This window comes from Chiloscyllium plagiosum, unplaced genomic scaffold, assembly GCF_037043375.1.
Source record: "Chiloscyllium plagiosum isolate Xiang-an unplaced genomic scaffold, Cpla_swu_hap1 HiC_scaffold_16, whole genome shotgun sequence".
NCBI classification, from domain to species: Eukaryota; Metazoa; Chordata; class Chondrichthyes; order Orectolobiformes; family Hemiscylliidae; genus Chiloscyllium; species Chiloscyllium plagiosum.
In genome coordinates, this window is record NW_028270154.1 from 14,081,941 (window position 1) to 14,108,094 (window position 26,154).

The following is a 26,154-nucleotide window of genomic DNA, read 5'->3' on the forward strand; positions in this document are numbered from 1 at the left end:
GGTCATGTTGTGGCTGTACAGGACATTGGCAAGGCCACTGTTGGAATATTGCATGCAATTCTGGTCTCCTTCCTATTGGAAGCATGTTGTGAAACTTGAAAGGGTTCAGAAAAGATTTACAAGGATGTTCCAGGATTGGAGGATTTGAGCTACAGGGAGAGGCTGAACAGGCTGGGGCTGTTTTCCCTAGAGCAATGAAGGCTGAGGGGTGACCTTATAGAGGTTTACAAAATCATGGGATAAATAGGCAAGGTCTTTTCCCTGGGGTGGGGGAGTCCAGAACTAGAGGGCATAGGTTTAGGGTGAGAGGGGAAAGATATAAAAGAGACCTAAGGGGCAACTTTTTCACACAGGGTGGTATGTGTATGGAATGAGCTGCCAGAGGAAGTGGTGGAGGCTGGTACAATTGCAACGTTTAAGAGGCATTTGGATGTGTATATGAATAGGAAGGGTTTGGAGGGATATGGGCCGGGTGCTGGCAGTTGAGTTGAGATATCTGGTCAGCATGGACGATTTGGACCGAAGGTCAGTTTCCGTGCTGTACATCTCTATGACTCTATGACTATAATCTGGTGAAAGTGAGGACTGCAGATGCTGGATATCAGAGTCAAGATTAGAGTGGTGCTGGAAAAGTACAGCAGGTCAGGCAGCATCCAAGGAGCAGGGAAATCAACGTTTCGGGCAAAAGCCCTCCATCAGGAATAAGGTGCTGTGTGATGTTTAACTTTGAACACCCCAGTCCAACACCGGCATCTCCAAATCATGATAGGCTTGCTGAAGCCAAAGGGTGTTGGGTAGGAGATTACCTCAGCTTTCTCTCTACAAGTGCTGCCTGATCTATTGGGTTTCTCCAGCAATTTCTGTTTTTGTTTCAGATCTCCAGCATCTGCAGTTACTTGTTTTATCTGAATTAAGGCAAGTTTTAATGAAAATGAAATAGGAGAGCTAAGAAAATTGCAGACTTACAAAGTGCTGTGGGTGGATCCATTGCACCTTCAGATGCAAAGTTTCAGCCTGTCCAATGCAGTCAACGGAATAGCTCTCACCTTGCAGTCTCACCTGCTCCCTGGTGTCCAGTTGAAGCTGCAACACTGAAAGTGAACAAAGCTCCATTTCAAAACCATCCATGGATTTCTCCATCAACTCCTTTGTAGTAAAAGGTTTGAAACAAGGGAGACATTTGTTAGGGAGCACAGTCTATGGCACAAACCTATGTGTGGCGTCTTTTAACATGGGAAAGTTGATGTCCTGCAGTTGCTACGTTGTCTTTTGGCATGGAGGGGCTGATATCCTGCAGTTTCTACGTGGTGGTGGATGACTCCCCCATTCTGACATCAGAATATGGGAAGGATTAAAGCAGGAATCTTCCCTGTCTCGGTGTGGGTTTCCTCCAGGTGCTCTGGTTTCCTCCCACAGTCCAAAAATGGGCAGGTTAAGTGGATTGGCCATGCTAAATTGCCCATTGTGTCCAGAGATGTGTAGTTTAGGTGGTTTAGCCAGAGGAAATGCAGGAATATGGGCTTAGGGTAGGGGGATGGGTCTGGATGGGATGCTGTTTGGAGGGTTACTGTGGAGTCAATGGGTCACATGGTCTGCTTCCACATTAGAGGGATTCTATGATTCTATGACAGGCAGGATCACCCAGGACATTAACGATACACTTAGCATATAATCCAAACCCCAAAGTCATCCACTCAAATCAAAAGATCTAGAAGGATGATGTTGGGGGACTTGCTTTTCTCTCAGGGCATCTGGAACACTTTCCCTGAAAGGGTGGCAGATGATGATTCTATAAGTAATTTCAAAATGGAGTTGGATCTGAAAATTTAGAATTTACAGGTAATCTTGGTCAAAAAGCATGGTGGGGACGAAGTGCAATTGCTGTTTCCAAGTCCCAGCAGAAGCACAATGGGCTGAATGGCCACTTCCTTCATTGTAGGTGGTGATGATGATACTGTGTCTCTGACATTTGAGTGAATCAATTGCTGACTTGTTAATGTGTGTAGGTTATGCAAACTGGAAACAAATTTAACAATGATTTACTTTGGAGAACTAAAATTTCTCGGATTGGTTCGCATTCTAAATCTGCAATGACATTAAACAACCCATAAGCACATGACCATAAGATGTAGGCCATTCAGCCCATCATTCACTGAGATCATGGCACACCTGATAATCCTCAACTCCACTTTCCTACTTTATCCCTATGTTCGATTCCTTTACTGACTAACCTTGTAACAGTGATCCCAAACATAGGCCACATTTGTATAAACCACTGTGAGTTCAGGATATGAGAAAAGCTTTAAAAGTGAATTCAAACAAAACTTTCCTATCAGCTTGCCGGCAAAATGGGTGATTTCCAGCTTTTCGCTGCCCAGTACATGATGCACGCCTGTCTCCATGACTTCCCCAAAGAAAGCCTTATATGCCTGTGGCCTTAATAAATTCTTCCTTCCAGATCCCAGCTTTAAATAATGGATCTCTACCTCTGATGATACCATAATAATGTGTTAGGACCTTGTGAAGTGGAGATTGACATTGACAGGTCCTCTCAAGTCTACGTGACATGGTTTGTATATAGCTAAATTGTTTAATTATTTATTTCTGGGATGTCAGTGTTGTTGGTGAGATCAGCATTCAAAAGGAGGCAACTCTGGCCTTTGAGCCTGTCACAGTACTGAAGGCAACTGTGCTATTGTTACTCATTGTAACGGAATCCAGGGAACATAGATCAGGGTGATATCCTCACTAAGTAAAACCACAGCAGATGCCTTCAGCAGGGTACACTGGAAAGTGAACTCATTCCATTTCAACACTGACCAAATCAAATAGAGGCAATTGCACGCACACATATGCACACAAACGCACAGGCATAACACATAGCCAATGCCATTCTGTATCAAGTTAAGACAGAAGGGGAACTGAAAGTCATTGCATCCAAATAAGCTGGCAATATACAACAATGTGCCAAGAGCTGCAATCCAAAAGAAAAGTCAAGGAAAAGCTAATGTTGTGACAAACTTGAACCAGAAAGGCACGTCTAAAAAAACTTGCAATTTCAATTCTCATTTCTGAATCCCACTTCTGCTTCTGTACTCCAACTTCCAGATTACGTAAGTTTTCCTGGACCCACAGCCAGGGTCTTGCTTCATCAGTACATCTGCCCTTGACAGGGACTCTGAGGTATCTAAAGACAAGAGGCCACTTCTGGGGAGTGCAACCTTTGGGTTTTTTTGCATTTGCAACATAAGCAGAATCTGATAGGAACCTGGAAGTGGTTTGGCAGCTTTGGGGAAGGAGATGAACGTAGGTCAGCATCGAGAGTCACTACCCTCACCCAGTACCTAAATAATTCAGGAAGATAGCTCCTGCACATTAGGGAGATTTAACTGAGAGGAAATGGAGTCTTTGGGAGATTCCTACAATGATGTCAAATTACCTGTTTGTGACTTTATTAGAATCCAAATGAACACATGGCCTGACCTACTTAGATGAAATCGTAAATACGATTTCAATAAACAAACTCCCTAAGTATTAGTGGGCTCTGCCCTTTTCTCATCCCTATCCAATCAAAGCTCATGATAATGTCTGACATAAAATGTTTAAGAAACTTGATGAATGATTAATTGGGGGAAATCATTCAAAAATGGATATGTAAATGGCCAATGGCATTGAATATAAATAAGTCTGAAAAGCCATACTTTGGAAAGAAAACTACAGAATCCAATTACTCCTTGAAAAATAAATGTCCAAATGGGTGATTGTACCAGAGAGATCTGAGGAGACAGATATACAAATCGTGAAAAGGAATAATGCATGTTAAGAATGATAGTGATGCATTTCCAGAGGGATAGAATTGAGATATTGACATTTTTTTTTAAGCCAGCATGGTTAGTTCATCCATGAAGTACTGTGAACAGGTCTTGCCTCTGTATCGTCAAGAGTTATGCAAAGGTGCTAGAGAACGTTTAAAAATATTGAAGGGAATTATATCAGAACTGAGAGGATACAGCCATTAGCAAAGACTGGGCAGGCTAAAGTTCTTTATTCTGAAATAAACAGAAGGCTGACGGCCACTGATTGGTCTGATAGTGGTTAATAGGGTAGGTTTTTTTTAAATTCACTCATGGGATGTGGGTGTCTCTGGCTAGGCCAACATTTATTGCCCATCCCTAACTGCCCTCAGAGAAGTTAAGAGTCACCCACATTGCTGTGGATCTACAGTCATATATAGACTAGACTAGATAAGGGTGGCAGTTTCCTTCTCTAATGGACATGAGTGAACTGGATGGGTTTTTCCAACAATTGACAATGGTTTAATAGTCATCACTAAACTCTTCATTGCAGATTCTTTCCATTAGCAGCTAATGGATAAAGGATAAGACAGAGCTGGGGGACTTTATTCATAACATAAAGACTGGCATAAACCTGTTGGGATGAATGGACTGCTCGTGAACTGTGGATACTTTGAAATTTTATATTAAGAGAAGTTTTTGTGGTGACAGAAAGCATGTATCCACAAAAACAGGTACAGACCTAACCTAATGGCCATAGGTAGGGAGTCAGGTGCTGACCAGACCAGGTGAGTACTGCTAAACAGGTTGGAATTCTACTCACTGGACTGTAGAAGAATGTGAGGCAATATCATTAAAATAAAAATGATTCTTAAGGGGCTTGACAGGGTCAATGCTGAGAGAATATTTCCCCTCATGGGAGAGTCCAGGACCAGAGGGTACAATCTCAGAATTAAAAGGAGCAGGTTAGGGGAGGCGATGGCCTAATGGTATCGCTACTCAACTATTAACCTGGAAGAATGTTCTGGGGGCTTGGGTTCAAATCTTGCCATGGCAAATGGTGGAATTTGTATGCAATTTGTTTTTAAAATCTGGATTTAAGAGTCAACTAATGACCATGAAACCACTAATGTCGTTTAGGGAGGGAAATCTGCCAACCTTATCTAGTCTGGCCTACATGTGACTCCATGCCCACAGCAATGTCGTTGACTCTCAACTGCCCTCAGAAATGACCAAGCAAGCCACTCAGTTGTATCAATCACTAGAAAGTTACAACAAAGGAATGAAACCAGACGGACCACCTGGCATTGATTTTGGAACCGGAAAAGACAATGGCAAAAACACAAACAGCCCTGTTGACCGGGCAAAGTCCTCCTTACCAACATCTGGATGTTAGTGCCAAAATTAGGAGAGCTATCTTACAGACGAGGAGAAGGTGAGGGCTGCAGATGCTGGAGATCAGAGCTGAAAATGTGTTGCTGGAAAAGCGCAGCAGGTCAGGCAGCATCCAAGGAACAGGAGAATCGATGTTTCGGGCATAAGCCCTTCTTCAGCCTTTCCTGAAGAAGGGCTTATGCCCGAAACGTCGATTCTCCTGTTCCTTGGATGCTGCCTGACCTATCTTACAGATGAGACAAGGAAGGGCCTAACATAGTCATTCTTACGGAATCACCTTACAGGTAACATCCCAGACACCACCATTACCATTCCTGGATATGTCTTGTCCCACCAGCAGGACAGACCCAGCAGAAGTGACGGCACAGTGGGATACAGTCGGGAGGGAGTTGCTCAGGGAGTTCCTTGACATCGACTCCGGACTCCATGAAGTCTCATGGCTTCAGGTTAAACATGGGCAAGGAAACCTCTTACTGGTTACCACGTACCGTCCTCCTTCGGCTGATGGATCAGTACTCCCCCATGTTGAACAACACTTGAGGAACATTGAGAGTGGCGAGGGTGCAAAATGTCCTCTGGGTGAGGGATTTCAATGTCCACCACCAAGAGTGGCTCAGTAGCAGCATTACTGATCGAGCTGGTCGGGTCCTAAAGGATATAACTGCGAGACTGGGTCTGCAGCAGGTGGTGAAGGAACCAACAAGAGGAGAAAACACATCTGACCTCATCCTTACTGGCTGCAGAAGCCTCTGTCCATGACAGTATCGGTGAAAGTGACCACCACACTGTCCATCTGGAGACAAACTCCCACCTCACATTGAGAATACCCTCCATCGTGTTGTGTGGCACTATCACCGTGCTAAATGGGACAGACTTCGAACCAATCTGGCAGCTCAAGACTGGATATCCATGAGGTGCTGTGGGCCATCAACAGCAGCAGAACTGTAGTCCAGCACAGTCTGCAACCTCATGGCCCAGTATATTCCCCACTCAACCATTACCATCAAGCCAGGGGATCAACCCTGGGTCAATGGAGAGTGCAGGAGGGCATGCCAGGAGCAGCATCAGGCATACCTGAAATTGAGGTGTCAACCTGGTGAAGCTACCAAACAGGACTACCTGTGTGCCAAATGGCATAAACAGCAAGTGATAGACAGAGCTAAGCGATCCCGCAACCAACGGATCAGATCTAAGCTCTGCACTCCTTCCACATCCAGCTGTGAATGGTGGGAGACAATTAAACAAATCACTGGAGGAGGAGACTCTACAAATATCCCCAACCTCAATGATGGAAGAGCCCAGCACATCAGGGCAAAAGATAAGGCTGATGCATTTGCAACAATCTTCAATCAGAAGTGTGGAGTGGATGATCGGGCTCTCCAATGGTCCCCAGTATCACAGATACCAATCTCCAGCTAATTCGATTCACTCCACGTGATATCAAGAAACAGCTGGAGGTGCTGGTTACTGCAAAGGCAATGGGCCCTGATAACATTCTGGCAATAGTACTGAAGACGTGTGCTCCAGAACCTGCTGCTCCCCGAGCCAAGCTCTTCCATTACAGTTACAGCACTGACATCTACCTGACAATGTGGAAAATTCTTCAGCTATGTCCTGTACATAAAAGGCAGGGCAAATCCAACCCTATTACCACCAATCAGTCTACTCTCCATCATCAGTAACATGATGGAAGGGCTATCAAGCAACACCTGCTCAGCAATCAATCTGCTCAGCAACAATCTGCTCAGTGACGCCCAGTTTGGGTTCCCCCAGGGTCACGCAGCTCCTGACCTCATTACGGCATTGGTTTAAACATGGACAAAAGAGCTGAATTCCAGAGGGAAGGGGAGAGTGACAGCCCTTGACATCAAGGCCATGTTTGACTGAGTATGGCATCAAGGAGCATTGGCAAAACTGGAATCAATGGGTATCAGGGGGCAAACACTCCGCTGGTTAGAGTCATACCTGGCACAATGGAAGATGGTTGTGGAGGGTCAGTCATCTCAGCTCCAGGACATCTCTGCAGGAGTCCCTCAGGGTAGTGTCCTAGGCCGAACAATCTTCAGCTGCTTCATCATTAGGTCAGAAGTGGGGATGTTCACCGATGATTGCACAATGTTCAGTACCATTTGCAATTCCTCAGATACTGAAGCAGTCCGTGCTCAAACGCAACAAGATCTGGACAATATCCAGGGCCTGGGCTGACAAGCGGCAAGTAATATTCACACCACACAAATGCCAGACAATGACCGTCACCAATAAGAGACACTCTAACCACCGCTCTTTGATATTCAATTGTATTACCATCACTGAATACCCCACTGTCAATTTCCTTGGGGTTACCATTGACCAGAAACTCAACTGGATTCACTACATGAACACAGAGGATACAAGAGCAGATCAGAGACGAGGGATACTGCGGCACATAACTCTCCTCCTGACACCCCAAAGTCTATCCACCATCTACAAGGCACAAGTCAGGAGTCTGATGGAACGCTTTTCCAACTTGCCTGGGTGGGAGCAGCTGTAACAACATTCAAGAAGCTTGACACCATCCAGGACAAAGCAACCCGCTTGATTGGCACCACATCTACAAATATTCAATCCCTCCACCACTGACGCTCATTCGCAGCAGCGTGTACTATCTACAAGATGCACTGCAGAAATTCACCAAAGTTTCTTAGGCAGCACCTTCCAAACCGACAGCCACTTCCACCTAGGACAAGGGCAGCAGGTACTTGGGAACACCACCACCTGCAAGTTTCCCTCCAAGCCACTCACCATCCTGACTTGGAAATATACTGCCATTCCTTCACAGTTGTTGGGTCAAAGTCCTGGAATTCCCTCCCTACTGGCATTGTGGGTCAACCCATGGCAAGTGGACTGTAGCAGTTCAAGAAGGCAGCTCACCACCACCTTCTCAAGGGCAACTAGGGATGGGCTATCAATGCTGGCTGGAGAGTGATCCTAAAGCCCACAAATGAATTTTAAAAAGGTTGCCATATTAAGACTGAGATAAAGAAGAATTTCTTTTCTCTGAGGATTTGTGAGTCTGTGAAAATTCATGCCACAGAAACGTCTGGAGTAAGAATCCTTGTATATATTTAAGGCTGAGATAAATTCTTGATCAGTCGGGGAACCGAGGGTTATTGGGAAAGGACAGGAAAGTGGACATGAGGAGTGTTGGACCAGCCATGATCTTACTGAAAGGCGGGGAAGACTCAAGGGGCCAAACAGCTTATTCTTATTTCACTAACAGATTGGAGATACCCAAATGGGTTTTAATGACAATCAATAGTAGTTTTGTGACACCATTACTGAGGCAAGACTTAGCTTCCAGTTTTACTCTGTGTATTTAACTTCCAATAGCAGCCATAGTGAGATGTGAATCCAAAACCCCAGAGCATGTGACTTGGTCATTAGTTCAGTGATATTACCACGATGTCACCATTATCCCATAGCCACTAACACTTGGCATTGATCACCCTGAGTTAGACTGGCATCAGTAAATGGGACCAGATCTTCATTCCATCTCTAACACAGCGTGAACAACATCATGTATGAATTTCTACACCAGTGCAGTGCCAGCTACATTGGCCCTATGGCCCAATGATTGGATGGTCAAAACAAACCGCATGTTCCTTTTGGTTATTTGCAATAAGCTGTATCCAGATTGGAAAACCTGAAACAAATTACTCACTGATGTGGTTCTGCTGCCTTTGCTCAACAATGCTGAGTGCATGGGTCACTAACTAACAACTTATTTAAGATAATCAGTTGAACTTATAACAAGATTTGTTTGCACTTGCTGCAAGTGACCTACTTTTATAAGTAGCGAGCGCTGGTCTGCAAACAAAAGGAATATGTTCAAACCTTGCGCCTCTTCTACATGACCCAGGAGCTCAGGGAGCCTGTAGTTCTCTATTGCTTTCTCCCTGACAATACCCTGGTCAATCAGAGTCAACTTGTCAACAAATTGGCATCCTTTTCTCTTTCCTATACATGCTTGCGATCATTTGAATCTTAGCATTCTTGAGTTTGCCATGACAAATGCAGAATGAAAACCTCAGAAATATCTCTCCCACTCTCTTCAGCATGATTCAGGTTCTGTTGGACTAAGTGAACGATGTGTGACTGTAAGCTTTCCACGCAGCTGTGTAGAACTCAAAAGAATCTCAAAGCTAACAACTTGCACATCATCACTAACATCACAAAACTTCCCCAGAAACTTCACAGTGTGTTGTTAGAGAGAAACTAACTCCGAGCCACATATTGAGCTGTTAGGACCAGTGTCTCAAGGTTTTGCTGCAATGAAGCTTCCCCAGTAGAGTTTAAGGAGAAGTTTAAATGAGGAGGAGAGAGTTCTAGAGGCAGAGAGATTCAGAGAAGGAATTCCAATGCTTAGGGCCCAGCCAGAATTAGAGGAGGGTAATTTTGGAGGGTTATAGGGCTGGAGGAGGTAGTATAGGCTGAGAGGCACTGTCCATCAGCAAAAAGAAGCCTGCTTGATTGGCACCTTGTTGCTGGATTTGTATCCACTCAGGTCATCACTGGTACACAGTGGCAGCCATGTCACCATTCCCAAGATGCACTGCAGTATCTTGCTCAGGCCCATTTGAAAACACCTCCCAAACATGTGACCTCCGTGAACCGAGGAACATGGGAGCAGCAGCTGCATGGGAGCACCACCACCTGGAAGTTCCCCTCCAATCCACTCACCATCCTGATTTGGAAATATACCACCTTTCCTTCACTGTCACTGGGTCAAAATTATGGAATTCCCTCCTTAACAGCTTTCTGGATGTATGTTCACTACTGAACCGCAGAGGTTCAAGAAAATGGCTCACCACCATATTCTTAAGTAGAAATTAGGGATGGGAATAAATGTTGGCTTTCCCCATGAGGTCTGGTTTGAACATGCTCAGCAAAGGAGATGGAGTAGGCCTTTGTCGCAAGAATTTTAAAATGAGCTATTCATAATATATACATAACAGAGGGAGGTCCATAGAACATAACAGCGCAGCACAGGCCCTTCGGCCCTCGATGTTGTGCCGACCTGTGAAACCAATCTGAAGCCCATCTAACCTACACTATTCCATTCTCATCCATATGTTTATCCAATGCCCATCTAAATGCCCTTAAAGTTGGAGAGTCTACTACTATTGCAGGTAGGGTGTTCCATGCCCCTACTACTCTCTGAGTAAAGAACCTTCCTCTGACATCTGTCCTATATTCAATTCCCGACTCAGGCGACTAACTGTGTGGAGTTTGCACATTCTCCCCGTGACTGCGTGGGTTTCCTCCGGGTGCTCCGGTTTCCTCCCATAGTCCAAAGATGTGCAGGTCAGGTGAATTAGCCATACTAAATTGCCCGTAGTGTTAGGTAAGGGGTACATGTAGGGGTATGGGTGGGTTCCGCTTCGGCGGGTCGGTGTGGACTTGTTGGGCCGAAGGGCCTGTTTCCACATTGTCAGTAATCTAATCTAATATCTATCACCCCTCATTTCAAAGCTATGTCCCTGTAGGAACATCTTACCATTAGGATTTCTACACATTGCTCATCACATAACCTGATGTCATCAGCTTCCATTATACAACACCTCTCCCCAAGTATTCATTCTGCCTTGGACTCTTTACATTTTTATTGGTTAACCTGTGTCCCAGTCTTCTTCCGAATGAGTATCTTACGGAGTGGTGTCAATAGCTGGGCGTGTTCTCTGGACAGGAATGGGAGAATGGGAGGACCTTTTCTTCAGAGTAATGAGGAACCTTGTCTGTTCTTCTTTTCTCGAGGGGAAGTGTCCCATAATGGATTGTCTTCCTGGGTCTGCATGGACCCCAAGCTGGATTCCATACTTGATAGATCTTCCAAGGCTTGTGTCATTTTTATTCTGCTGACTAATGATGGTTCCTCCTCAGGCTCTGTGTTGTACTGAATCATTGTCACCACGCCAATAAGAACTAACAATCAGTGAAATTTCACAACAGATCTGGGAGAGACCTACACAGAGGGTGGTGTGTGTATGGAATGAGCTGCCATGAGGAAGTCTGGAGGCTGGTACAATTGCAACATTTAAAAGGCATCTGGATGGGTATACGAATAGGAAGGGTTTAGAGGGATACAGCAAATGGGACTAGGTTAGCTTAGGATATCATGGACGAGTTGGACCAAAGGGTCTGTTTCTGTGCTGTACATCTCTATGACTCTATGGCTCAATGTCTCTTCTCCAGGGGTGCTAACTGTAAATTGAATAAACTTGGGCTCCCTGGCATGCCCTATTGCTGAACTGGGTTAAACTATCTTTATGGTCCTTTAGTGGTCACGCATCCCTGCTCCTCTACCACACTCAGTTACTCTTCAAAGAGCAGTGTGAGGTCTCCTGCTTTGACAAGTTGCCATGGTGAGTAGTTCTGTACTCTGCACGTTCTTCTCCCTGCTCCCCTGAAGGGCAGCACAGGTCTGGGACAAGTTCCTGTGGCTGCTTGTGTCAGTCATCTTTGATGGTGGATGCTTCCAAGTGCCCTGGATCGGGTTTGATTTCTCCCTGCTGCCAGGAGTTCTGAGGTCACACAAGCCTTCCTGCTCCACAAAGAGTCACGTTGATTCTGAAGGACGTAGACTGGTCTGTGAAATCTTCCATCCCCTGTGCTGAGGTCATGCAGCCTAAGACTTTCAGTGAGGCACCCTCCAGGCTGTGTAGGCAGACCATGGAGGGCTGGAGGAAATCTGCTCTCAGCCAATGCACAGCGTCAGAGGATATGAGACGGCCACTCCAGGTCAAGTTTAAATGTTTGTCTTATAGCCATTGACAGAGAAATCTGCACTCCAGAAATCCTGTGTCACCTCCACCACCTCTCCCGGGAAAGACTTTACAGATGACTCTGAGCCTCCTCTTCCCTTGGATCTGTGTGGTTCAGATGAGGACCTGTTTTGGAGGCAGAGGCTTCTTGCTGTGGTATGCCACTTTGAAATGCACTTTTCTCCCATAGCCCATGGCACTGCATGTTTGGCAGGACATACTGTGTCAGCAAACATGTGTTGATCTTCAACTGTTACTGGTTGGTTGCTGAAATGGAAGTATGAGTTAATACTAATTCCAGATCTACTCGTCTGATTTCCTGTTTCCATATTGAGATGATGAGTAAATTTCTATGTAGTTCAGTTCAACAATTCTCCGAACTGGCTTCACCAGGTCCATACTTGATGTTGGTGCTGAGATAGTTCACTTAGTTAATTTTGTGCTGTTAAATTGTTCGGTGTAATTTTTTTTTCCCCTAAATCCTACTGCTTGTGTTAGCCCACTAAACTAACAATTTGACATTGCAGCAAACATCAACTCTGAGAATGGGTGGGAGAGAGAGCCATTTACTCCCCAATTACATTCCAACACAGAAATGTTCGGCATGCTGCGTGCTGGCATTTAATTAATATCAAACAAAATGTGCGATTTTCAATTCATTTGACACATGGACTTGTTTGTGGAACATCCCTCAAGGATGTCTTTGAATCTTCGAAATTTGGAGGCTTTTTTTATTCTTGACACAGGATGTGAGCATCAATGACACGGTCAGCATTTATTACCCATTCCTAATTGTCCTCAAGAAAATGATGATGAACCACTTTCTTGAACTGCATCAGTCCTTGAGATTGAGGGACACTCACATGGTTGTTGAGAAGGGAGTTCCGGGATTCTGAGCCAGTGCCAGTGAAGGATCAATGATAAAGTTCCAAGTCAAAATGGTGATTGGTTTGGAAAGGAACTTTCACACAGTGGCCTTCCCATATAACTGCTGCCTTTGTCCATCTAAATCAAAGAGGTTGGGGCTTGGAAAGTGCTGTCATAGGGGCATTGGTGAGTTACTGCAGTCCATCTTGCAGAAGGTAAACACTGCTGTAACTGTGCACATCGATGATGGGAATCCAAAGTTAACAGGCATATTCTAGTATGGAGCTGAAAAGGTGTTGCTGGAAAAGCGCAGCAGGTCAGGCAGCATCCAAGGAACAGGAGAATCGATGTTTCGGGCATAAGCCCTTCTTCAGGAATGAGGAAAGTGCGTCCAGCAGGCTACGATAAAAGGTAGGGAGGAGGGACTTGGGGGAGGGGCATTGGAAATGCAATAGGGTAACTAAACCTCAGAACAACTTCCCTGTTTTTGTACTCAATATCTTTATGAAACCCAAGATCCAAGCACATCTAATGATGCTCTGTGGCTGCACACACACTGCTGAGAACAAATAGGAATATTGTGACTTCCTCTAATTGCCTGGAACACAGCCCCACGAGGAAAGCTGACCTTTCTACTTTGAGATGGCCTCCAACGCTCCAGGGAAAACAGCCCTAACCTATTCATGGTGGCTCAGTGGTTAGCAATGCTGCCTCAAAGCACCAAGGACCTGGGTTCGATTCTAGCCTCAGGCAACTGTATGGAGTTTGCACATTCTCCCCATGTCTGCTTGGGTTTCCTCCCACAATCCAAAGATGTGCAGGTGAGGTGAATTGGCCATGCCAAATTGTCTATAGTGTTCAGGGATGTGTAGGTTAGGTGTATTAGTCAGCGATAAATGTAGAGTAATAGGGTAGGGGAATGTGTCTGGGACGGGTTACTCTTCAGAAGGCCAATGTGGACTTGTTGGGCCTAATGGCCTGTTTCTACACTGTAGGGATTCTATGAGAAATGCCCTTCAAAGGAGTCAGCATAAATGTGATGGGCTGGATGGCCTCTTTTCATGGGGCGGCACGGCGACTCAGTGGTTAGCACTGCTGCCTCACAGTACCGGGGTCTCAGCTTCGATTCCAGCCTCGGGCGGCTGTCTGTGTGGAGTTTGCACATTCTCTCTGTGTCTGTGTGGGTTTCCTCTGGGTGCTCCGGTTTCCTTCCACAGCCCAAAGGTGTGCGGGTCAGGTGAATTGGCCGTGCTAAATTGCCCATAGTGTTAGGTGCATTAGTCAGAGGGAAATGGGTCTGGGTGGGTTACTCTTCAGAGGGTCGGTGTGGACTGGTTGGGCCAAAGGGCCTGTTTCCACACTGTAGGAAATCTAATCTAATCTAATCTAATCATGCCGGGTATGTTTGTCAAACCCATTCGCCTGCCTTCTCCCTGTAACCCTTGACCCCCTTACTAATCAAAAAAACTATCTCTGTCTTAAATACACTCAATGACTTGGCCTCCACAGCCTTCTGCAGCATTGAGTCGTACAGATTCACCCCACTCTGGCTGAAGAAATTCCTCCTCATCTCAGTGCTAAAGACTGTTCCTTTACTCTGAACCTGTGAACTAATCTCTCCTGCTGGACGCAATATATTCTCCACGCCCACTGTATTCATGCCTCTCAGTGTTCTAACCCTCAACCTCCGAAACACCGAAAGCAGCACTCTGAAAGCTTGTGATTTCAAGGAAACCTGTTGGACTATAACCTGGTGTCATGTGACTTCTGACATTTTATACCAAGACCGATGCCATTAATCTATATCAGGAAAAGCAAGGGTCCCAAGATTAGTGAACTTCACCACTGGCCTTCCTCGGCCCAAAAAATATCCATTGACCATTATTTTCTGTATCGATATTATATTGTATGTTCTCTCCTTACTATTACCTTGCCAATTCCACCTTGCTACTGTCCCTTTTAATCCATGATGTATCACTTCCCTCACAAATCTATTGGGTGACAGTGTACCAAAAGTCTTTTGGAAATTGCTGCATATGACACACCTACAACCTTACTCTCATCGAGCTGTACTGTTACCTCTTTAAAAAGCCCCAGTGAGTTAGGTAAATATTTCCTTTTAGAAATCCATGTTGACTCTTCCTAATCAACTGATCTTTAACTGATCCACTATCAATCAACCTGGAGGGATACAGAAGCTCAGTAACTACAATTCTTGGGTTGCTCTGATTTTATGATTCCAGGTGCAGAGTCGGGAAAGCCAATGGCCAATGGATTTCGAAAGGCCTTTGACAAGGTTTGTTCAGGAGGCTGCCAAATAAGATAATCCAAGAGGCAAGGTACTGACATGGAGACAGGATTGGCAGAAGGCAGAGAGTGAGGATAAAGGGCTTTTTTCAGGATGGCAGCCGGTGACAAGTGGAGTTCCACAGGGGTCAGTGTTGGGATCACAACTATTCACGTTTTACAGTAATGATCTGGACATTGTTAAATTTGAAGATTAGTGGAGGGACAGGTAGAGTTGAGAAGGTGGGGAGAGCTACAGAGGGACTTGGATAACTAGGAAAGTGGGCAAAGAAGTGGCAACTGGAATACAATGTGGGAAAGTGTGAGGTTATGCACTTTGTTTGGAAGAATAGAGGTGTAGACTATTTTCTAAATGGGGAAAGGCTTTGGAAATCTGAAGCACAAAGGGACTTAGGAGTCCTAGTTCAGGATGCTGTTAAGGTTAACAGGCAAGTTATTGGTTACAATAATTTGTTCATGGAAAGAATCTGTGTGGATATCCTTCTAACCTGAATTAGATATTTGGGTAAAATACAGTAATTTGGTGCTTCAATCAAATTTTCACATTTGCTCTGGGAATAGTGGGCTCTACTCTCAATGCCAAGTGGGGAGTCATGATATACAGCGATTATGAAGAAGCTCAGTAGATAGGTTTCTCTCTTTTGAGTTCTACCTACACATCCATATGACACAATGACAGTCAGCATGCTTATGGCACTCTTCAGATCATATACTAAAGTTTTAAGCAAATATTTGCTACATTGTGAAATTATCCTTCATTTGATTTCTCCCCTTGATTTCAAAGAACAGAAAATGAAAGTTGCGCCCGGAGTGAAAATTGACAACAAACTCCAATTCTCACTTGCATTTCTATTAAATACAGAACTGGAAAGGTCAAGTAAAATGCCAGTCATTAGAAATTAGATTCTCACCCCCACCCAAAAAGTATGGAGAATTTTTTTTTAAAACTTATTCATGAGAATGTAGGTATCGCAGGCTAGACCAGCAGTTAATGTCCATTCCTAACTCTCCAGGGGGTCGTTAAGAATCAAACACATTGCTGTGGCTTTGGAGTTATGTGTAGGTCAAATCACGTAAAGCTGGCAGTTTCCTTCCCTAAATGATATTAGTGAACCAGATGAGTTTTTCCCCCTGAGAATTGACATCGGTCTCACGATACTCTTAATTCCAGATTGTTAATTGAATACAAGTTCTACCATAACAGGATTTGAACCCAGTACCTCAGATTGTTACTGGTATCACTGAATTAATGGTCTAGGTGATAATACCACCAGGCCATTGCCTTACCCAGCAACACTAAGCCACTGCCTTATAAAGCTATAACCACACTTGGTGCCAATTTTCAACAACCAATCCATCAGACCAACCATGATCCACTTCATCCATTCCCTTTGGAAGGTTAATTATTTGCAATCACTGATTCAGAAAATTCGTGGCTTTAATTGATGAAACTCCAGAATGCCTTCTCTCAGTGACACAGGAAGGAAGGTTCCACTGAGAGAGACAACCAGACAAGCGATATCGTCATGAGCTCAGCCAAGAATTACTCAAAGAGAATTTTCTTCAAGTTATTCTCTTCCCTCATCAAAACCGTAAAGGCTTGGGATGAATGCCATAAATCGAATGTTGGTTCACCATATCACAGAACGGAACTATTGACTGAATGCAGAACATCTGCATGCTTGCATAATGAGGATGAAGAAGCATTTTTGTGTTGGAGGGATCACTGCATTGTAAGAGGGTCACTGGGATCTCCTCCAGGGCAGGAGGGACCTGTACACAAAGGACAGGGTGCAGCTGAACTGGAGGGGCATCAATATCCTTGCAGGGATGGGTGAATGGAAAGCAGAGCAATAGGTCAGCATGTGGAATGATGGAGAAGAAGGTAGAGGTTAGGTCTAAAGAACAGAACAGACCGGGCCATGTTAATGAACACAGCGAGAATGGCAAATAGACTCCCTTACTTTAGTGCAAGGAGTACACCAGGTGAGGCAGATGAGCTTAAAGCCTGGGTTACTACATGGAACTATGGTGTTGGAGCCGTTACCGAAACGTGGGTAGAGAAGGGTAGGACTGGCAGTTGAATGTTCAAGAGTTTATGTTTCAGGAGAGTTACAGAAGAACGTAAAAGGGCTGGGGAATTGCACTATTGATTAAGGAGAATGTCATAGCTGCACTGAGAGAGAACGTTTTGGAGGGTTCATCCAGTGAGACCATGTGGGTTGTACCCAGGAATAAGAAAGGTGCAGTCACTATGATGGGGTTATATTGTGCGCTGTTAATAGCTGGCACGAGATAGAGGAACAGATATGGAGTAATTCTGTTCGCCGAGCTGGAAGTTTTTGTTGCAAACGTTTCGTCCCCTGGCTAGGCGACATCATCAGTGCTTGGGAGCCTCCTGCGAAGCGCTTCTTTGATGTTTCCTCCGGTGTTTATAGTGGTCTGTCCCTGCCGCTTCCGGTTGTCAGTTTCAGCTGTCCGCTGTAGTGGTTGGTATATTGGGTCCAGGTCGATGTGTTTGTTGATGGAGTTTGTGGATGAATGCCATGCCTCTACACATCGACCTGGACCCAATATACCAACCACTACAGCGGACAGCTGAAACTGACAACCGGAAGCGGCAGGGACAGACCACTATAAACACCAGAGGAAACATCAAAGAAGCGCTTCGCAGGAGGCTCCCAAGCACTGATGATGTCGCCTAGCCAGGGGACGAAAAGTTTGCAACAAAAACTTCCAGCTCGGCGAACAGAACCACAACAACGAGCACCCGAGCTACAAATCTTCGCACAAACTTTGAAGATATGGAGTAAATCATGGAAAGATGTAAAAACAACAGATTGTTGTAATGGGTGATTTTAACTTACAGGGCCATAGAGTCATACAGATCTTTCAGTCTAACTTTTCCAAGTCACCCAAATATCCCAATCTGACCGAGTCCCATTTGCCAGCACTTGGCCCATATCCCTCTAAACCCTTCCTATCCATAGACCCATCCAGGTTCCTTTGAAATGCTGTAAATGTATTCACCTCCACCATTTCCTCTGACAGCTCGTTCCATACACGTACCACCCTCTGTGTAGATCTCTCCAAGATCTGTGAAATTTCACTGATTGTTAGTTTTTATTGGATCAAACTCCGATTTCTACACGAAAAGGTTATTTCTCAAGTCCTTTTTAAATCTTTCCCCTCTCACATTAAACAAATGCCTTCTAGCTTTAGACTCCCTTGTCTATTTACCCTGTCCATGCCCCTCATGATTTTATAAACCTCCATAAGGACTCCCCTCAGGCTCTGACCCTCCAGGAAGAAAACAACCCAGCTTATTCAGCCTCTCCCTATAGCTCCTGATGAAGGGCTTTTGCCCGAAACGTCGGATGCTGCCTGAACTGCTGTGCTCTTCCAGCACCGCTAATCCAGAATCTGGTTTCCAGCATCTGCAGTCATTATTTTTACCTATAGCTCAAACTCTCTAGTGCTGGCAAGATTTGTAAATGTTTTCTGAACCCTTTCAAATTAAACAACATCCTTCCTACAGAAGGGTGACCAGAACTGTATGCAATATTCTAGAAGTGGCCTCACCGATGTCCTGTACAGCCACAACATAATGCCCCAACTTTTATCCTTAAAGTTCTGATCAATGAAGACAAGTGTGCCAAAAGCCTTCTTCACCAACCTGTCTACCTACAATGCCACTTTTAAGGACCAATGCATGAGCACCCCTAGATTTCTTTGTTCGGCAACACTCCCCAGGTCCCTCCTGTTTATTGTATAAGTCATGTCCTGGTTTGCCTTACCAAAATGTAACACCTCACATTTATCTAAATTAAACTCCATCAGCCACTCCTTGGTCCATTGGCCCATCTGATCAAGTCCCATTGCTCTCAGAGATGGTCATCTTCATTGTCCATGGCATTACCTACTTTGGTGTCACAGAGTAACTGAGTTGTACAGCATGGAAACAGACCCTTTGAGGGAGTGCTGCACTGTCAGAAGGACAGTCCTTCAATTGAGATATTCAACAAAATGCTATTATCAACAAAATGGTACAACAAAATGCTATTATCAGTGACGCCAATTGTTCAACAAACAACTGTCACAAGAATCCATCTGGTCCATTACAATCTGTAAGAATATCCAATCCAGTCTATATGTGTTTCCAGACACACAGTGATGTCCCTGAGTCTTAGGTGCCCACTGAGTACGCAGGATACAGTAAAGAACCCAGCAAATTCCCAATTAAGAAGACTTGTGTTTCAGAACCAACTGTATCCTTATTCAAACTGTTCCAGTTCAGTTACAACATTGGCAACTATCTGACAATGTGGAAAATTGTCCATGGAAACCTGGTAACCCAAAAGAGGATAACTCCATTTGGCCATTTACTACCCATTCAGTCTGCTCTCAATTATCAGCAATAGGAATGGACAATTTATCATCATTACTATCGTGCAATTAGTAATAGCTCAGTGATGTTCAGTTTGGATTCTGTCAGAGGCACCAGCTTCTCTTTATAGCCTTGGTCCAAGAGTCAAAATTCGCAGGTAAGCTGGGAGTGACTGCCATGACATCCAATGATTGATTTGACCAAACATTTGACCAAGAAAACTGGGCAAAATTGAAGTCAATGGGAAGGCTATCTACTGGTTAGGGTCACAACGATAGATGGTTGTGGTTATTGGAAAGCAATCCTCTCGATCAAAAGTTGTTTCTGCAAATCTTCCAGTTAATAGTGTGCTAGTCCCAGCCATCTTCAGCTGCTTTATTACTGGTCTGCGCTCCATCATTAGCTCCGTTGTGGGAATTTTGGCTAACGATTGCACAATGTTCAATATATTATTCACAACTCTTCAGATAATATAGCATGCGCCTGCATGGGGAATGATTTGGAGAACATTCAGGCTTGGGCTGACAAGTGGCAAGTAGCATTCATACCACACAAGTGCCAGGCAATGACTATCTCCAGCAAGAGAGAATGTAATCATTGCCCCTTGACTTTCAATGGCATTACCATTACTGAACCCCACATTGTCAACATCCTGGGGGTTACCATTGACCAGACACTGAATGGGACTAGCCATCGAAATGCTGTAGCTAAAAGAGCAGGCCTGAGGCTGTGGATAGCACATCCCATTAGTCTCAAAGATCTTTTAATGAGGAAATGTCAGAAATGCGATGGGATATTCTCCACTTGGCTGATTAAATGTGACTCCAACAAAACTCAAGAAACACAATACCATCCAGCACAAAGCAGTTGCTTGATTAGCACCCCATTCACCATCTTAAACATCCATTTCTTCCACCTCTGGCCCAGTGGCAGCAAGACGCACCATCTACAAAATGCCCTGAAGTTACTCTCCTGGTTTCTTTAACAGCACATTCCAAACTGTGTCCTCAACTACTAAGAAAGGTAAAGAGCAGCAGAGACAGGGAATACTACTGCTCAAACGTTCCTTTCCATGCTGACTTGGGACTATGTGCCATTTCTTCACCACTGCTGGATTAAAATCCTGGAATGGAACCCCTCCTAACAGTGGCCATGGGTATACAACCCTGCATTGGACTGCAGAAATTATAGAACGTGACTCACCACCGAAGTAAATTCAGGCCATGCAATAAATGTTGGGCTTGCCAATGACATTCAAGTCCTACAACCAAATAAGTATTTTTATAAAATCCAATTCCATTTTGGAGGTTACTGCTGAATCTAGAGACAAAAAAAAACTGCAGATGCTGGAATCCAAGGTGGACAAACATGAGGCTGAAAGAACCCAGCCGGCCAGGCAGCATCAGGAGCTGGAGAATTGATGTTTTGGGTGTAACTCTTTTTCAGCACTGAGGATGAGTGTAAGGGGAGCTGCAGATAAAGTCTTTGGGGGGAGGGTTTTGGGTGGGGAGAGAGGTGGAATGATGAGGTGGTGATGGGTGAACACAGTTAGAGAGTACGGCCTGGTTAGTCGATGGGAGAGAGTAATCCAGTCGGTAGCTAGAAGGAAGGGCTGGTTTCTCCTCATGTTTCACGTTGTGTATTCTAATCACAGCAAGCAAAATATTCTCAGTTCTCCCGGCAAGTTTACATACTGTTGTAAACCTGTGTTAACCAGTCCATCAACTAGCAGGAACAGCTTTTCCTTCTTTGTTCTGTTACAAGCCCTCAGAATTTGGAACACATTAACTGGAGGAGCAAGAGGATGCCATTTATAAACCTCTGCAGCTGATCTGTGTCTTATCTCTATCCACATGCCTTGCTTCTGTACCCTTGATTTTCTCTTGCTCAAATGCATCAAAGCTCCTCCTAAATTTCATTACTTTTAAAATGTTGTCCCTCAGGAATAAATATGGCGGCTTTGCTCAGAGTAATCCTGAACTAGAGAGAGCAACAGAACAGGTAATGTTCTGTTCCTGATCACTCCCCTGTGGTGTCTGTTGGAAGGTGTGCGCGTGGATCTGTTGGAGTGTGGGATCGGTAATTATTCAGAAGGGCCCTGTACTTTGTAACACTGTGGGAACAAATTGACAGGCCTGCAATAAAAGCTGCTGGTTTGTAAAGAGACGTGAACTGGTGATGGAATATGAAAGTGAAGAGCCAAGAAAACCCTCTGTAAAGCTTTAAGACCTCACTCAGAGTCGTGTATGTTATTGGACTATTTGCCAAATGAAGAATATTTGGGGTTTAGACCCTGGATTCATTGGGATTGAGCCTGACATTTAAAACTGAGTTTGACAGAACCTTGCTAATCAAAAGTATTGAGCAATACAGAACAAAGTCAGTTGTATGAAATCAGCTCTGCTTTCATTGAATGACAGAATGGAAATGAGGTTTTGAATGGCCTCTTCCTATCCTTACATGTGTGAAATATAGATGTATTAAGAAAAATGTGAAAAATTGAAGTTCGGGACAGATGGTGGCATAGTGATAATGTTATTAGATTTTACTCAGACTAATGTTGTTGAGATATGAGTTCAAAAACTCATTTAACAAATCTGATATTGAAAGTTAGTTTCGATAATCGTAATCATTAAATTATCATTGATTGTTGCAAAAACCCATATGATTCACTAGTGTCCCCTAGAGAAAGAGATCTGCCATCCTAATCTGGTCTAGATGCAGAGTTCCAGATGGAGGAAGAACGATGACAAGATATAGACTAGACGGATGCCTATCACTCCTGATTCCAATGTTCCCTAATAGCCTTGGGTGTGCACCTACAACAAATGGACTCCAATGGCTCAAGAAGTTAGCTCAGCACCAGGGTAACTAATGATGGGAAATAAATGTTTGCCCAACTCACATCACATGAACACATACATTTTATATGAATATTCTAGACCTTAGAGTGTAGGGTAACATGCCCAAGTGTGCAAATTCTAGAAAATATCGAAAAATTATGAGGGTCTGTCCTCTGAGCCAGGAGACCCAAGTCTCACCTTCTCCAGAAGTGTGTAATAATAATGAGTTAATGAGATTGATGAGAAAATATCTAGAAGAATTGTAAACTGTGAGGACAGTGAAAAACTACAACAGGACGCTGACAGTTGAGGTAAGCAAATAGAAGGCGGGACGCTGACAGTTGAGGTAAGCAAATTGATGGTAGATGAAGTTCAATGTAGACAGGTTAGACAATAAATTTCAGAAGAAAGAACATGAAGAGGGAAAGAAATTAAACAATGTGCAGAGACAGAGACATCTTATGTGTATATGTACTGGGCACAGTGGTTAGCACTGCTGCCTCACAGTGCCAGAGACCCGGGTTCAATTCCCGCCTTAGGCGACTGACTGTGTGGAGATTGCACATTCTCTCCGTGTCTGCGTGGGTTTCCTCCGGGTGCTCTGGTTTCCTCCCACAGTCCAAAAATGTGCAGGTTAGGTGAATTGGCCATGCTAAATTGCCTGTAGTGTTAGGTGCAGGGGTAAATGTAGGGGAACGGGTTTGTGTGTGTGCGGGTCGGTGTGGACTTGTTGGGCCGAAGGGCCTGTTTCCACACTGTAAGTAATCTAATCTAATCTAAAGGTGGCAGGACAGATGGCGATAATAAAAATCCAGGATCCTAGACTTTATTAAGAGGGGTATAGAGAACAAGGTCAAAAAGAGCAAATTACTGCAGATGCTGGAATCTGTACTGAAAATAACAAATGTTGGAAATTACAACAGGTCAGAGAGTGTCCATGGAGAGAGAGAGAGAGAGAGAGCAAGCTAATGTTTTGAGTCTAGATGACACGCCATCAGAGCTGAAGTTCTGATGAAGAGTCATCTAGATGTGAAAAATTAGTTTGTTCTCTCTTCACGGATGCTGTCTGACACGCTGTGATCTCCATCCTTTGCTGTTTTCAGCAAAGGGAGCATGCTGACCTTGTATGAGACATTCATTACAGCCCAGCTATATTATTGTGCACAGTTCTCAGCACGCCACACTACAAGGAAAGATGGAAACACATTGGAGAGACTGCTGAAGAGACATATAAACAAGATTCCAGGGATGAGAAACTTGAGGTATGAAACTAGTTTGGAGATATTTGGATAATTTGGAGATGGTTGATGGGAAATGTTCATCCTGGAGTTCAGTTACTAGTGGGGTACTGCAAGGATCTGTTTTGGGTCCTCTGCTGTTTATCATTTTTATAAATGACTTTGACGAGGGCATAGAAGGATGGGTTAGTAAATTTGCAGAGGACACTAAGGTGGTAGAGTTGTGAATAGTGCCGAAAGATGTTGCAGGTTAACAAAGGGACATAGATAAGCTGCAGAGCTGGGCTGAGAGTTGGCAAATGGAGTTTAGTGTGGAAAAGCATGAGGTGATTCACTTTGGAAGGAGTAACAGGAATGCAGAGTACTGGGCTAATAGTAAGATTCTTGGTTGTGTAGATGAGCAGAGAGAGCTTGATGTCCATGTGCATAGATCCCTGAAAGTTGCCACCCAGGTTAATAGAGTTGTTAAGAAAGTATATGGTGTGTTAGCTTTTATTAGTAGAAGGATTGAGTTTTGGAACAATGAGGTCATGCTGCAGCTGCACAAAATTCTGGTTAATGCATTATAGGAAGGATGTGGAAATGCTGGAAAGGGTTCAGAGGAGATTTATTAGAACGTTGCATGGAATGGAAGGCAGGTCTTACGAGGAAAGGCTGAGGGACTGTTTTCATTAGACAGAAGAAGGTTGAGGGGTGACTTAATTGAGACATATAAGATAATCAGAGGGTTAGATAGGGTGGACAGGGAGAGCCCTTTTCCTCAGATGGTGATGGCTAGCATGACAGGACACAGCTTTAAATTGGGCGGTGATAAATATAGGAAAGATGTCAGAGGTAGTTTCTTTACTCAGAGAGTAGTGTGGGCATAGAACAACAATAGTAGACTCGCCAACTTTAAGAGCATTTAAATGGTCATCGGATAAACATATCGATGGAAATGGAATAGTATAGGATAGATGGGCTTTGGATTGGTTTCACAGATCAGCGCAACATCAAGGGCCGAAGGGCCTGTACTGCGCTGTAATGTTCTATATTCTATATTGAACTGTTTTTTTGGTACAGGATAAGAGGAGGTTAGATAGTAAATCACAAAATTTTGAGGGATGGAAGAACCTCTTCCCTCTCACCAAAGGATTAAGAATGAGAGGGTGCAGGTGCAAGATAATTTGCATAAAAAGCCAACATGAGGGAAGGGAAAGCTTTCTTCATACAGTAAGTAGTTAGAGTCGGGAATGTAACGTCAGCAAGTGTGGTGAAGGCAGGCTCAATCGAGGCGTTCAAAAGGAGTTGGGTAATTATTTAAGTAAAAACAATGTGCAGGATTATGAGGAAAAGGAACGAGAATGGCACAAATGTAACATTTCTTCTAAGAGCCAAACAGTCTCCCTCTGAGCCGTAACAATTCTGAGAGTTTGGACCAGTTCTTTGAAAGACCACTGCTCCTTCGCTTTCTCCTTGTATAATTTTTACATTTTCAATTTTTTATCCAATTCTTTTTTCAAAGTTATTACTGAATCTATTTGCCTTGCTCTTTCAGGCAGCACATTCCAGGTTCTGTGTAAACGGTCTCCTTGTGTAAAATTTTCTCATGTCAGCCTTAACTCTTCATTTAATTTAATTTCTATCCTCCGATTATTGGTTTCTGCCAATGGAAACACTTAGTCCTTATTCTTTCAAATTCCCAACATAATTTTTAGCATCTCAACTAAACCTCTCCACTTAACCTTCTCTGCTCCCAGTTCAGCCAGAGTGCACCAACACCACACACACACACACGCACACACGTACACACACGCACACACCGCACACATTAACCTACTGACGCACAACAGACACACACAACCATGCACACAGACCCATATACACATGCATACACACACACAAACACACACGCGCAAACACACACACACAGGCACACATTAACGTACAGACACACACACAACCACGCACACAGACTGTCACACACATGCATACACACACAACCATACACACAGTCACACACACGTGTACACACACACAGGCACACATAAACGTACAGACACACAACACACAACACACACACATTCACTCACACAGTCGCGTATGGAGACACATCAATCTTACGGCACATCAGGAAGATTTGAGTGAATGGAAAGACAAGGTAGACAAAATATGTAACAGTAACATTCCTACCTGCCATGCAGGCAACCGGCAGGACAGCGAGGGCCAAGTATAGGTACATTGTCAGCTCAGTTATTGGGATAGAACTGATCAGGATGTTGCCCCCATTGTGAAAATCACTGAACTGATTCTTCATGGCTCAGCAGAAACTGCAACCTGACTTCTGCTTTTAATGGTCTGCTGAGAACATTTCTGACACATCCTCTGTCTCTCAGACATGATCCGAAAATAACCTGACCACTGACAGCTAAACCATTGACAGTGAACAGATAGCCACTGGCACCATGTAACGACGAGGATATAATAGCAACGTACGTTTTTTTAAAAAAAGATAAATCAACTTGTTCAGAGAGTCATGACACA

The 26,154-nt window shown here is 44.1% G+C and overlaps 1 protein-coding gene across 1 annotated transcript in view; it reads right to left on the minus strand.

The window, feature by feature from the left end:
- LOC122556473 (mast/stem cell growth factor receptor Kit-like) overlaps window positions 1-25,941 on the minus strand; it is a 64,528-nt gene extending 38,587 nt beyond the window's left edge. The window contains exons 1-2 of the mRNA XM_043703138.2: window positions 25,804-25,941; window positions 967-1,091 (exon numbers count right to left, since the gene is read on the minus strand). Of these exons, the coding sequence (XP_043559073.2) occupies window positions 967-1,091; window positions 25,804-25,927 (249 nt within the window). The 5' untranslated portion in view covers window positions 25,928-25,941. The remainder of the gene's footprint in view (window positions 1-966; window positions 1,092-25,803) is intronic.
- Window positions 25,942-26,154: the final 213 nt, after the last annotated feature.